This window comes from Rhopalosiphum maidis, chromosome 2, assembly GCF_003676215.2.
Source record: "Rhopalosiphum maidis isolate BTI-1 chromosome 2, ASM367621v3, whole genome shotgun sequence".
In the NCBI taxonomy this organism is placed as follows: Eukaryota; Metazoa; Arthropoda; class Insecta; order Hemiptera; family Aphididae; genus Rhopalosiphum; species Rhopalosiphum maidis.
In genome coordinates, this window is record NC_040878.1 from 50,929,291 (window position 1) to 50,943,065 (window position 13,775).

The 13,775-nt window shown below is 28.5% G+C and overlaps 1 protein-coding gene across 2 annotated transcripts in view; it reads right to left on the bottom strand.

The window, feature by feature from the left end:
* Positions 1–13,306, bottom strand: part of LOC113551184 (protein outspread) — an 86,121-nt gene extending 72,815 nt beyond the window's left edge. For both annotated transcript variants that reach the window (XM_026953268.1, XM_026953267.1), the window contains exon 1: positions 12,853–13,306. In XM_026953268.1, coding sequence (XP_026809069.1) covers positions 12,853–12,984 — 132 coding nt within the window. In that variant the 5' untranslated portion in view covers positions 12,985–13,306. The remainder of the gene's footprint in view (positions 1–12,852) is intronic.
* Between the last annotated feature and the right edge of the window lie 469 nt (positions 13,307–13,775).

The window sequence follows — 13,775 nt, forward strand, 5'->3', positions numbered from 1 at the left end:
CAAGCCTATCAGCTGTACCTGCATATTTAAAATATATGCCTCGCTAACAGCCTTTGAGAGGGAATGGGTATATTATATAATCATGTGTGCGTAAACTTAACGTATTATTTAATATTAATTATTATTGTATTTCTATTTCTAAATGTATATATATAATACATATATACGATGTGCGTATTGTGTCTATTTCCGAATTTTAACGTATATAAACAAAGCTGATTGAGGAGAGTCGTATGGTTATATAAACATGAACCGTAAAGTAGGAAAAATGTTAAAGTCACATTGACATTACACCTGCCTAGTGTGACAACGATAGTTCTCTCTACGGTTATCTACACGGTAGATAACCGTGGTTCTCACACATCGTATTAATAATGTTCGGCGACCTTGACCTACAGTAATGTGCGTCGGTCAAACGAAGTGTTTCGCTCTCGTCGCTCCGAGTTCTTTCGTAACGGCGGCGAATGTACGTGGACTAAAAAATACGCATGTAACTACAGGCAATATTATATTGTATTAATAATATGATTATTATAGAGGACTGTTGGTGGCTTTGTGGATTTCCATCATAACAAAAAAGACAAGTACGACTTAATAAGAACACACCATAATGCAATACATATACAATGAATTTAGATTGCAAACAAATTGCTTGTCAACAACGAAGTTCCACATAGTTTGTTTTAGAAAAATTATGGGAACCTCCTCCTATTCCTAAATACGCTACTGATCATTGTCGAATGATAAAATATATATTGTTCAGACATAAATTTAACATTTTTTTAAATCAATAGGTAGTTATAACAATATTTTTAAAAGTAGTAATAACTAATAATTAAAAGTTTTAGTTGACCAATGAATAACATCATAATGTAAGAGTATCGACATATTATACAAATTATGTTAAGCAAATTGTTATATACTATATTCAATATTTAATGAATAGTAGGCCTGACGATTTTAATTTTGAATTCAAAAAGTACAATATATAAAAAAAATATACCAATATAATGCGTATTCTCATAACTTACAATATTTTCACTATTTATTATTATCTTATAGTCATAATGCTGTACCTATAATCGACTAGTCAAACAGTACTGTCATATTATATATTATAATAAAATTAAAATAATTATATTTTTGAAGTATCTACCTATCTAATATATAAAATAACGCGTTTATGGAAATTGATTAAAGAATTTTTAACAAATGCACATTCAATTTCGTAAATAAAAAATTAGAATTAAGAATATCATAATAAGAAATAAGAATTCATATTTAAAATGATCACACAATATTGAACCACTTAAATCAATAAAAGAAGTTGGTTATATAGTTATATGCAATATCACTGATTTTTTAACAGTTTCGATCCATTAAAAACTTTAAAATGGCTCGATAAGTACACAAGTATAGTCCTAATGACAATGCAGGTTCAAACTCATCCTATAAGATAATTTATTAAAATAATTCATATCTTTACAGCTTTATTTATTTAATTTTAAATTATTATATATATATACAGATATTATGATGTAAAATATTTACAAACATTTAAGTTCGTATATGTTTTAAATCTTGATTATATAGGACACTGCGCCTTAAAAATTATATTATTTTATGTGATAGTACTCTTTTCCTCTCAATGGTCATTAAATCCGATAAAACCGATAAGATTTCTACTATACATGTAGTCGTCGTGGTCGTTTGTAACTATAGATATAGTATACATAATATATTAAGTCTGACCAGGGTTGAGAAACTCGTACTAAAATCTACATTTTACGAGTTTCACCTCGCGTGATTTTCTCGTATTATAATATAGAGTTGTCATCAACCCAACTACCTCCGATTGTAAAACGATTATTATTATATTCTATTTTGCGTCAAGAAACTCGCACACACTAACACTTCTCAAACGTGTTCTCAATATTATCTCCTCAACACTCACGCCTATCATTAAGACGCTTGCATATGTATGCGTTGCACACGGACAGGATAAGCCATAAGTCCGAATACTACTTGTGCACTATTATTATTATTCAAATAAAATATCAATATATATACGACACTACGTTGAGAAAAACGCAGTGTAATCTCTGATGATGCCGTACGGCGGCGTATATGTATACTTATATTATACTCGTTGCGTCGATCGGCCGATGGGGAACCCGTTATATTTTACACAACTAAAAGCGCACTGAGCTATAGTGGTGATTTAAAAAATAAATAAACATGAAAAAGAAGAGTGTCCGGTGTGGGACGAAACATTAAAAGAAAAAATAGTTAACGTCTGCGGTATATAATAAATATTGTGATATCCCCGTGAACACTGCTCTGTCGAACACGTAAATACTGTATTATAAATTATAATAAACTGATTGTTACCGGCTGTTCTATACCGTTTACATTCAGATAATAATACTATAGGTAGATAGATAGGCATTAATTTTGTATACGAATTAAAATAATATCTTTAGAATTTATTATACATACCACCGAAGTGATTATAATAACTGACCTACGTTGACTGCAACACCAGCAGTTATATATATATTATTATTATTATTATACCTAGATAGGTGAATAGTCAACGGCGGCATTACTTTTTTCCTTTTATTTTAAATAGCGATTCTCCGCCAACAATCTATTTAAACGATATACATGTATATAGGTGCGTTTATTTAACGCTTGATAATATACGCGCGCGCACGTGTGCGTGTGTGTATGCAATGGCATTCTAAGCATTTCGATGATGATAATTACACAGTTTGCATATGATAATATTTCCAACTCGACGTCGTCGTCAGCGGCAGCAGTGTGGTGTAGTGGACTGTGCATGCACACCAAGTAAGTTCGGCGGCGACGGGTTTAATTGGAATTTTATATTTTTTTCCTACCTTTGGCTCCTCCGGGAACCGCTCTACTGGCGTCAAAAACAATAATTATATATGTATATAGTATATACATAGTATAAGTGTGTATGTGTGTGTACATATTATATACGCGTGCAGGGTGAAGACGCCAAGAAAATAACAAGAATAATGCATCGTTCGCGTTCTACTACAATATAATATAATATATTATTACAGTATAATATACGAAGTATTTACCATACCTATAAGGACTACATTTTAAACATGGTTATTTTTTAAGAACGTAAACATTACAACTTATTATGAGTATAGGATATAGATACGAATCATCTCGTCTCTGCAATTTTACTTATACCTTATAATAATCTTATAATTTTTCGGAATAGAAATTTATAATATGTACTTATTTAATGCAATAAGCAAAAGATAAGTAATTATTACATAATATTTTATACAGATTATTAAATAATAATTCGTCAAAAAAATAAGCTACATACGTACGTTGTTTAAAATTATAATTACAATTTACATGCAATTTTTTTTTGCTGTAGTAAAATGAAAAATGTACTCATATATGAATACTATTAAATAAATTACAACATACTTTAATAGACGGCATTGGTACGTTGAGTGATAATTATTATAGTAACTTGTGTTATAAATTTAACGTAATGTCTAACAATTTTTAGACGACTCAACTCAATCAAAAAATAATTTTGAACATCAATTACACATCATATAATACCTATACCTACACAGATATTATGTATATAGTCACGCCTACAGTAGGTACAATATAATATAGTCCATAGACATATGTATTAATCTATTATCTAACAAAATATTAAATAATAATAAAATTATATTTTATATTATATTACGAGTATATACTAGACAAAAAATTCCAATGTTATTGATTGAATTACAAAAAAAGTAAGTATAATACAGACGTAATATTTTTTTATATCGTTGTTTTTAAACATACGCAAACTCTGATGTGACGTAAGCAGTATTTTATTTTTTTTATAATGCAATTATTCGAAAATGTTCATTAAGGTTTCTTTTTGCATACCAATATATTAATCACAATAACTGTATACAGAATGTTTATATTATTTTAACTGTTTTATTTTATACCAACTAATTAAAAAAAAATACACAAAAAAAATTAAGACAAGTTAAAATTGAACTAACGAATTACATTTTGTAAAATATAATATGTAAAAGTAAAAATTTCCGTACATTTTTAACGTTGGATTATTATAGGTAATATTATATGTAATCGTGTTTCTTGTAATAATATACGTTCTTTATTACTTATCATATAAGAGTATAATACTACATGACTACATAATCGATTATTAAATCTATTAAATATATTTAATCTATTCTGTGATAATATGATGTATATACTAGCGTGACATTCTACGGTCTTCCACGAACGCGATCAAGAGCTACAATCGTAAATACGAATATAATATAATATATAGATATTATACCGCATAATTCGCCGCCCAACTTAAACCAGACTTACAATCCATATGCAAAAGAACAATGCAAATCGATCGAAAAAAAAGGAAAAGAATGGTAAAGAAAAAAATAATAGAATAACGACAACACAACAGACCCAATAATTACGACGGGCACATGTAAAGTACAGTTAAACGGGTGTGACTCGTTTGTGGTCACATGTGGGTCGGTGTTTGTGTATATAATATATACACAAGTATATTATATATATATATATATATATGACGAGCGGTACAACGGTATACGCGATCCCGCGCGATTTTCTTGTTTTTCCCATTCAGACTCTATATTATACTCCTCCACGCGTCCGTCCATCGCACAATAGCCGCCGCCTCTTATCGCGAACGCGAGTTCTGAATACCTGCAGCAGTGCAGCGACGGATATTGCGTGTGTTTTTCCACATGATGTCCGTCTGACAACAGCGATCGTGCGCCGAGGTGGTCCTATTACAGAGGTTATATAGTCGAGGATTATCATCGACTCGAGGAAGGAGTCTGTAATGCTGTATAATATAATATGGTGTAAACGAATATTACATTATTACATTATTACCTTAGTCTTAGGTATTAAGTCGCGATATTTCACCATATACTTCAACTATATACAGTCTTTGATAACGTGTTTGGTTCCTAAAACTATACATTATATAATAATAATATCCCGGATAATGTGCGTAGCTTAAATAACCACACATCGGTAGGTGTTAAACACCAATGTGCAGTACCACAGTAGTATAGAGTATATTAAAATATATTTGTATGTATTTAAAAAACTAGAGAGGTTAAACATTGAAACGTGGAAAAAATTGAGTACAAAATATATCTCATATAAATTACAACGTCCAATTAATTTGACAATCGTGTGAGAGTGAGACCCAAGCTAAAATTGTCAATATTTTAGTTTGACTCGTGGTAATAGTATAAAAAAGATGGCCGGGCTGGTTTTGCATAAAATATATGACTCACATCAACCCCTGAACTCTGAAGGAAAGGGGTGCCAACGAGCTATGTCCCTTCGACGTTACGTAATCTTGTCCATTAAACAGCATAATAAGTTATTGATTTTTGTGTTTTGACATAATCAAAATTCTCAATCAGCGTTTCCACAATATAGTCAGACACTAGTATAATATGTAATTTATTATTAGACTACCGAACGACGCACATTCTAGAACTCACCTGTAAAGGAATTTAATTATTACATACAAATTCCATTACAAATCTATGGTCTAAAATGTAGACGAAAAAAATACAGCAAACGATGCATAATAATTAATAATTATTTATAATATTTATTATTTGTGAAGATCTACATAATAATTCGCATAGTTGTCAATTATTTAGATTCTAAATTTTAGACCATGTTTTTTCCGAGATGTAAAAAAAAAAGTTATTGTCAAACCTCTGAAAACTACAGATCACTCATAGAATATTGAATTATAAGTATTTCATAAGAAGAGAAATATATACATGCATATATAGCTAAACGAATAAAAGAAACTACGTATTCTTAATAAAACATACAGATATATCATTATGATCTCTAAGGTGAATCGTAATATCTATTATTTTTATTTTTAATATTTTAAATGAATACTTTTATAGAATGGTGTTGTTGCGGAAAATATATTTCTTCAAGTTAAGTTTATCATACTATATTATATGAACACAGTAACGTCAGAGTAACCAACCTAATTATATTACATATACAAAAACGGATAAAATAAATATTTTTTATTTCAATTATTGTTTAAAATAAAGGTAACAGAACAATATTTTTAAAATTTAACATAACTATGAAAAAGAAATAAGCACTTATACAAGTTATTCATAAATCAAAATTAATAGTATTATAAGCAGTTATTTTCATAATTGTATTAAATAATAGGAAATTAAGAAAAATGCTTCAAGTAACAATACATAGACATCATATTGAGTGATGTTTTCAACAATAATTAATACTAATTATTTTAACAAAAAGTAATTTTTTTAGATAATTGTAATTCATTACAAATAACACTTAAAAAAGAATCATATTTATCTATTTTTAATTTTTTTAATAACCACTCACATTTAGTATTTTATTTTCTGAAGCAGAATATCTTTCTGAGAATTTTAATGTTTAAAAATTAAATTTTTAACTAGTTTAATTAGTTAATTATGAGTTATAACACTTATAACCTATATTAGTGTTTAAACACTTTTATAAAATATTTATAAACGAAGTAAAATCGCACTAAAGTACTCCGCAAACGTTGGTTCACTGCTTAGAATCTAAGCCTTAGATCATCTAAACTATCACCCTATTACGTTTATTAAGTATATAGGTATAGTTAGGTAAGTACTCCAATAATAGAGTTTCACTAGAGCTATAGGTATTAATTAGTTCGATTAAGGTGAAAACAAAATGCGTGGATTCAAGATGTGACATCGGTGTAACTTGAAAATATTAAGTACATATAACTGCTTCGCTTTTTAAGCTTAAATGTACAAATCAATATTCCAATATTATATAACCGTAATATTATTTATAGTTTTAGAGCATTTGAGATTATTAACTTTCTTCAAAATATCTATTCCAATATTGATAATCTATTGCTGAAATCATATAATTGAATCTAAGTATGGTCAAAATAGTGTAATGTTGCAACCTAATGTTGTTAGTTTGAAATTGTAAGAACACGATTTAAATGAACTATAGTCTATAATGTACTAAAAAGGGGGAAACACCATCAAATTATTTATTATTTAGCATTATAAATTAACGACACATGCATAGCGAACCAGGTCACGTGTATGACCCTCTAAGACCTAGTGACCGCAGTATATAGCTTAAGTTGATTTCATAAACGAAATTCTACATTTTAAAAACAAAAAAAAAATAATGAAAATCTATCAAGCATTTTTAAGATATTAAAATATTTTCTTAACTGTGTCACGAGTTTAATTAATAAACAGCCAGCATGTTTCGAAACTTTAAGCACATCTGAATAATATAGGCCTCTCCCTCGGCATGCACATAATACCATATTTTATCCTCCCACTTCTTCACACGTCGCCCGTGAAAAATTAACTGTGCAAAAAAAATACCCACAAACAGTACTCTAATAAAATAACAGATTAAGTCTTATACATAGTCTTGCGTATAGCCGTATAGATAATTTGTACATTTTATACAGTGTTACGAAGTGCTGAATGTTAGTTATAAAATGAAGTGTATACGTTAAAAATACATTATAATATAGGTACACAATATACATATATATAAGAGTGGTGTCAAAATGTACTACGATAGGCAATTTTGCAGTTTATTTATATAATATTACACAATATTTAATGTAAATTAATGGAAAATATTAAAACGAAAATATTGGAGAACATGTAGTAACTAGCAATATACCTCCGCTAGTAAATTTATTTTTTTTTTAATTCCAAATTAAATAATTAATATCGGCAAAAATATTTAATTTATCCTTATATCATCACATGGAATACTGTCGTAAATGCCAATAACTGTATAATTAATATTGTTTAAAGGGGTTTTTAAACGAAATAATAGATCATAAAAGTTATTTATCATTAAACAGTATTATACTGTATACATAAAATGTACCTATATACGTGCATTCAAAAATTGAATCGTTCAACAATATTATTACATTTTAAATACAACAATTATTAACAATTTTTAATAATTTGTACATCGTATTAATGTATTATAAAAATATGCCCAACGTGTAGCTTTTTTTTATCTGAAAATCGGGAAATACGTATAGTTAAGTAATAATATGATCAATTCAACAACTTAGATATTTTAAACTTTATATTTTTAAAAGCTTATTATAATATGATAAATAAATAATGTTATAATAATTGATATATAGTTATTATTTATTTGCTGCTATTATATTTGTATTATGTATTTTTCACAGAATATAGTATATAGATGTTATAAACGTAATCATCTCTTCGAGGAAAAATAAAATAAGACACTATTGGTGGAGACAGTGGAGTTTGCGTTACTATACATTGTGCGCATTTTCCGGAGATGATCTGTATACATCACGAAACCGATTTCAGATACCAGTACGCGCACTGCGAATACGATGACAACAAACAACTGATGCAGTGTCACAGTGGTCTGTTCTACTGAATGACGACAACGCAACAGACAGACGGATCGACAGACCTACTAGTTCTGACCCGTTATGGGTTTCCTATTCAATGTCTGGTTTGATTTCTCTTTACTAAATTTGTACCTTGTTCTTTCCTCGTTGTTGTTGGGCATTTTTTTCAACATTTTCTAAATAAGAGTGACCTAACCTACTTTTTTTTAGAGGACTATCAGTGAATATTTTTCGCACTTGTCAACAATTTTATATGCCCATAATATTATCACCTTTATTGAAGAAAACAAAAATAGACTAATAATGGTAATGACTATGTATAACCATGGGAGATCAAATTCAAAACAATAATAATAGAAGTGTGGCCATTTGAGTAAATCTATTCACAAGAATTAAATAATGATTTATTGTACATTATGTAATACTAATAAAAGGTAAGTGCTTCAGCATAATATTACCCCTTTCTAACATTTAAATTTCAAAATATTTAATACGAAATTCTATGTAGAATATGTCAAAAATTAATATTAATTACTTATAATTACTTATAAATAGATAAAGAATATCATCAGATTGTTATTCATTATTACAAAATAATAATGATGATGTTATTTTTTTATCGAAAAACGTGGAGAAATATATAAACAAAAAATATCATTATAATATAACAGTTCATCATTTAAATTTGTTATGGGTTAATACGATTTAATTCTAATTGAATTTAATATTAAAATGTAAGTTTCTTTAACAAACTCATATATTAGTATTTGCCATTTGGTATATTTATAAGAATTTATATTGTAATATAATATTAATATAGTTCCGATATAAGGACATGTACACAATAAATATCCAAGAACATATATATCTATAAATAAATTTAAAAATATTTTCCTCCTCACATGAGATTAGACCTAAAAAATAAAACATTTTTTATTTTTTTTTTACTTTATAAATCTACACTTTTATTTTTTCAAGTTTAAATTATTATGTCACTATATAATTCTAATTTCATGGTTTGACAGTTTAACTAACGAATCACCAATGTTTATAGTTGAGTTACTTGAATATTTAATCATCAAATTTTTTTTTTCTACCACCAGTTAGGAATATAATTACAATTATGGTCTATAGATAACTATTATATTAATAATCAAAAGAATATAATAATTATACTATAAATCTTTAATTATAAAACACAAATAATTTGAAAATTTAAGTAATTTAAAATGAAATGCGTAGTAAACACAAAACTAAATTAGTATATTGGTATTGAACAATACATTCTAATAATTGTATGTACAATGATATATAATGAATGTGTGTGTACAATGAGGTAATTTTTAATGTGAATTCAGATTATTATATAATCTCAAGATATATGTACGATATTTTTTTTATTTTTTAATAATAGCGTTTCGTTATATTTATTTTACCAATAAATGATTAAAAACAAAATAGTAGTTAATTATTCCTGTATCTTTATATGGTAAGATACTCAAGCTTCGATAATATTTTCGTGAAAGATTTAACCATCAATATTATCATAATATCATGTAATAAACATGTAAGGTACCAAGGCCATTGTGCGTGAGTGTAAAAATACTTCTAGATTCAATTAATCATTTATTTATTTAATCTATCAAATTATATCTCAACATGGATATTATAAAAACAATACTAGATATACAATTATAATTGATTAATAACATAATCAACAAGGATAAATCAATATTAAATTAAGTTATATCTTATAACGGTACCTAAATATTTTTTTCAACGTGATTGTATTACTACTAATATTCTAAAATATATCATCGAAATAAAACAGAATTTTACTTTTTAAATAATAATATGCTATTCATAACTTTAATATTTTGCACGCAAATTTACATCAATATAAGAGTGGAAAGTAAAATCTCATTGTCTCCGGAGAATCTGGGTTGCATAAAACCGAAATTGCCTTCATCAGTTTAGTAATAACAGTTATTATTGTTTTAACAATTTCGTTTTTTCTTCTACCTTGTCATTTAGTTTGATTTAAATTACATAAATCCGTGCATTTCAATTTTCACGTAGAGTAAGGAATAAAAAATAGTTACTCAATACAACCACCAACAACGAAGAAAAAAAAAGCTAGCCTGACCCGTTCAACGTGAATGCTTTCTCAATTTTCTAATTATTGATGACATATTACAATCTTAATTAAAATATTAGTTTCGGACTGAATAAGCCAAGCACGAATTAACTTAAATATATATTAAATAGACATATAGTTATCATCTATATTTCGATAAAATACTTTAAATGCTTTCAAATGTTGAGTTTGTGGAAGTTTACTTACTATATATAAATTATAAATTATACCCGAAATTATATGATATGGTTTAAAAAAAATGTCTTAAAAAATAACAAAGCTCAAATAAATTTCCTAGACAAAAGAAAAAAAGTATATAATTACGTAGAAATGTTTAATTACATTTTAAACACGTACACGCTATGTGTACTGTTGATACTTAGTAGTGTTAGTACTAACATAATATAGCACCAGAAATTATTTATTTTTCATACCAATTTTGAACTAAACCGAAGTCCGAACTTCACTACCAAACTTTCTAGTTGTAATCCGACGCGATTAATTATTGTTTAATGTTCAAGCGAAACCGAAAAAATGACATCGTAGTTATATGTTACGAATGTGGAAAACAATAGACTTTCTCTTTCATTTCAATATTAATTAATGAAATCATAATCGCGAAGTCGTTATTGAATTTCAAATTGGTGAAATCGATAAAGAAACCCTTCACGGAGATTTTTTTTAACAAATGTGACGTTTCAAGTTACGTCAGTTGTATCATTTTATAAACTTAACGGGATTCACCAATTGGTTCTCATATAAAATCCATTTATAATCGAGAAAACAGTCAACTAATACAACAAGTTACAAGTTTACAACATAAGATTATATACTACTACCTGTCGAAAACACACTATCATTATAGGTAGTGTTGATGATGGTCGGTTTAAGCTAATGATATCTGAACAATTTTGATTGGCCCAACATAATAGCGCCAGTGGTATGTATACAAGGTTTTGTCGATCTAAAAACAGTTTTGAAGTACACATGGAGGAAACCAACGTTGAGAAAACCGGTTTCTTCATATTCCGCAGAAACATGAATACAGTATACTCTCTTATCTCGAAGTCAGTATTTATAATCGTATGAATTGAGAAGATATTAGTCAGGCGTAAAAAAAATTGCCGTGTTTTTCACCAAGAAATATGCGAACACGTCTAGCCAGTGGCCTAATAACTTGTGGATCTACCCGTTATACGAAACTCCAACGAGAAATTGTTAACAATTTGTCCCATTAGAACTATATCAGTAATCTAAATTTCAAAATTTTCACGTAAAAAGTAAAATATATTTTCAAAACTGAAAAAATATGCTTAGATATGTTTATGAAATTACAGTTACATATTTAATAATTGCATACACAATCAACACGTCTTGGCGGATTATAAAAATATACAGCGAAAACAACTTATGAACACGTCCTATTACGCGATAGTTGAACTTGAATTATTCACATATAAGTATTATTACTACTACAATTAAATTAAATAATACTAGGTATACTAGGTAGTGTATAATATATATTTAAAATGAATATTAAACAAATATATAACGACAAAACGAAACATGTGTATATTTGACTCTTGACTAACACTGTATATTTACATGGACATTTGTACACTCATATATATATTTTTGAAATGTTATTCAAACCAACTTAACAGCTTAAATGGTCGAACTAATTTTTGTTGTACTACAAAACGTTGCATATGCATGAAAAAATAATCGTCTATACTAAAAAAAAAATAGTATTACAACGAATAGGAAATATTATAGGTACATGTTGTTCCACAAATATTTTCTAAAGAAACCTCGCAACGACGTCCGATCGAACTTTTGCGCGTAATCACTATAATACTTAACTATAAGTACAAACAACCACGACACCACGTAATATTTAGTATTTACTAGAACTCATAAACGCACAAACGTTTATACTATTTAAAGAAATAGTTTCAAAATAAGAATGATATATTATTTGCGCAGGACCACAGCTAACACCGTCATTATAAATCATAATATTTGCATCAATAAACTTAGGTAAGTATGTAAAATAAAATGTAAATACCGGCACATACGCGACTAACGATTCAATACAAAAAATAGGTGATAAGCGAATCGCTACGGTAAAATATGGAATAGGTAGGTATATCGTTAAATAAATGATGACATCACTCACTCGATTGCTCTCCAAAGCTTCGGCACTGTGTTCCTCCTTCTGCCTGAAGCAATTGGTACATTTCGACTTGTTGAATATGTTGGGCGAGAACTTCTTACATTCACCGTTCCGTGTCATGGGCCCTACAGTCATCGTTTATTACACACACTATGACCCAACAATAACGACCAAAACCGACGAAAATCCCGCGAACTCGAACACCGCTTGACTTTGCGAAGCCATTCGAAACGAATTACGAATCTCAAGATAGGAAATGTCTTTCCTGAAAATAACGAACTCACGCACACTATATAATATTACGTCTAAACGACGGCACACACACTAATTCGTTTTGGTTAAATCACTTGCGTACAAATACACTACACCGATCGAGTGAGCGCACCAGTACCGACTACGAATGTTATTTTGGAAAAAAAACGCATATAAACGCCGCACAACCGCGCACGACGAAGGTTGGTCGATAGCTGCTGTCGCCGCTGTTGCTGATATCGAGAGGAACGTGCGTGTCCTAGTACCGTCGACGCGGAAGAAGGGGGACTAAGTTGGTAACCGGTGCTTGTAATTTAATGCATACGCAGTGCCATCTGTCGGTGCCATTAAAATTCCAGAAACGCTGTTTACAGAAATGCTGAGGATCTGTGGTTATTGGAATTGTTTATTAATTTATACTGTTTTTTATTATTATTATTATTATTGGTAAGAGAAATATACAATCTATACAGAATAGCACGATAAGCATATTAATATGTGAAGATAGAAAAAAAAATAACAAGATATTATACTTGATTAAAACGTCGCTCAATATTAACACTTAACTTTGAGTTGAAGAGGAAGAGCAAAAAAAAAAAAAAATATTTTAGCTTAAATCAAGAAATCTCTACACCGTTTACGTATTTTTCAGTCGATGGCAAGAATTTCTTGAA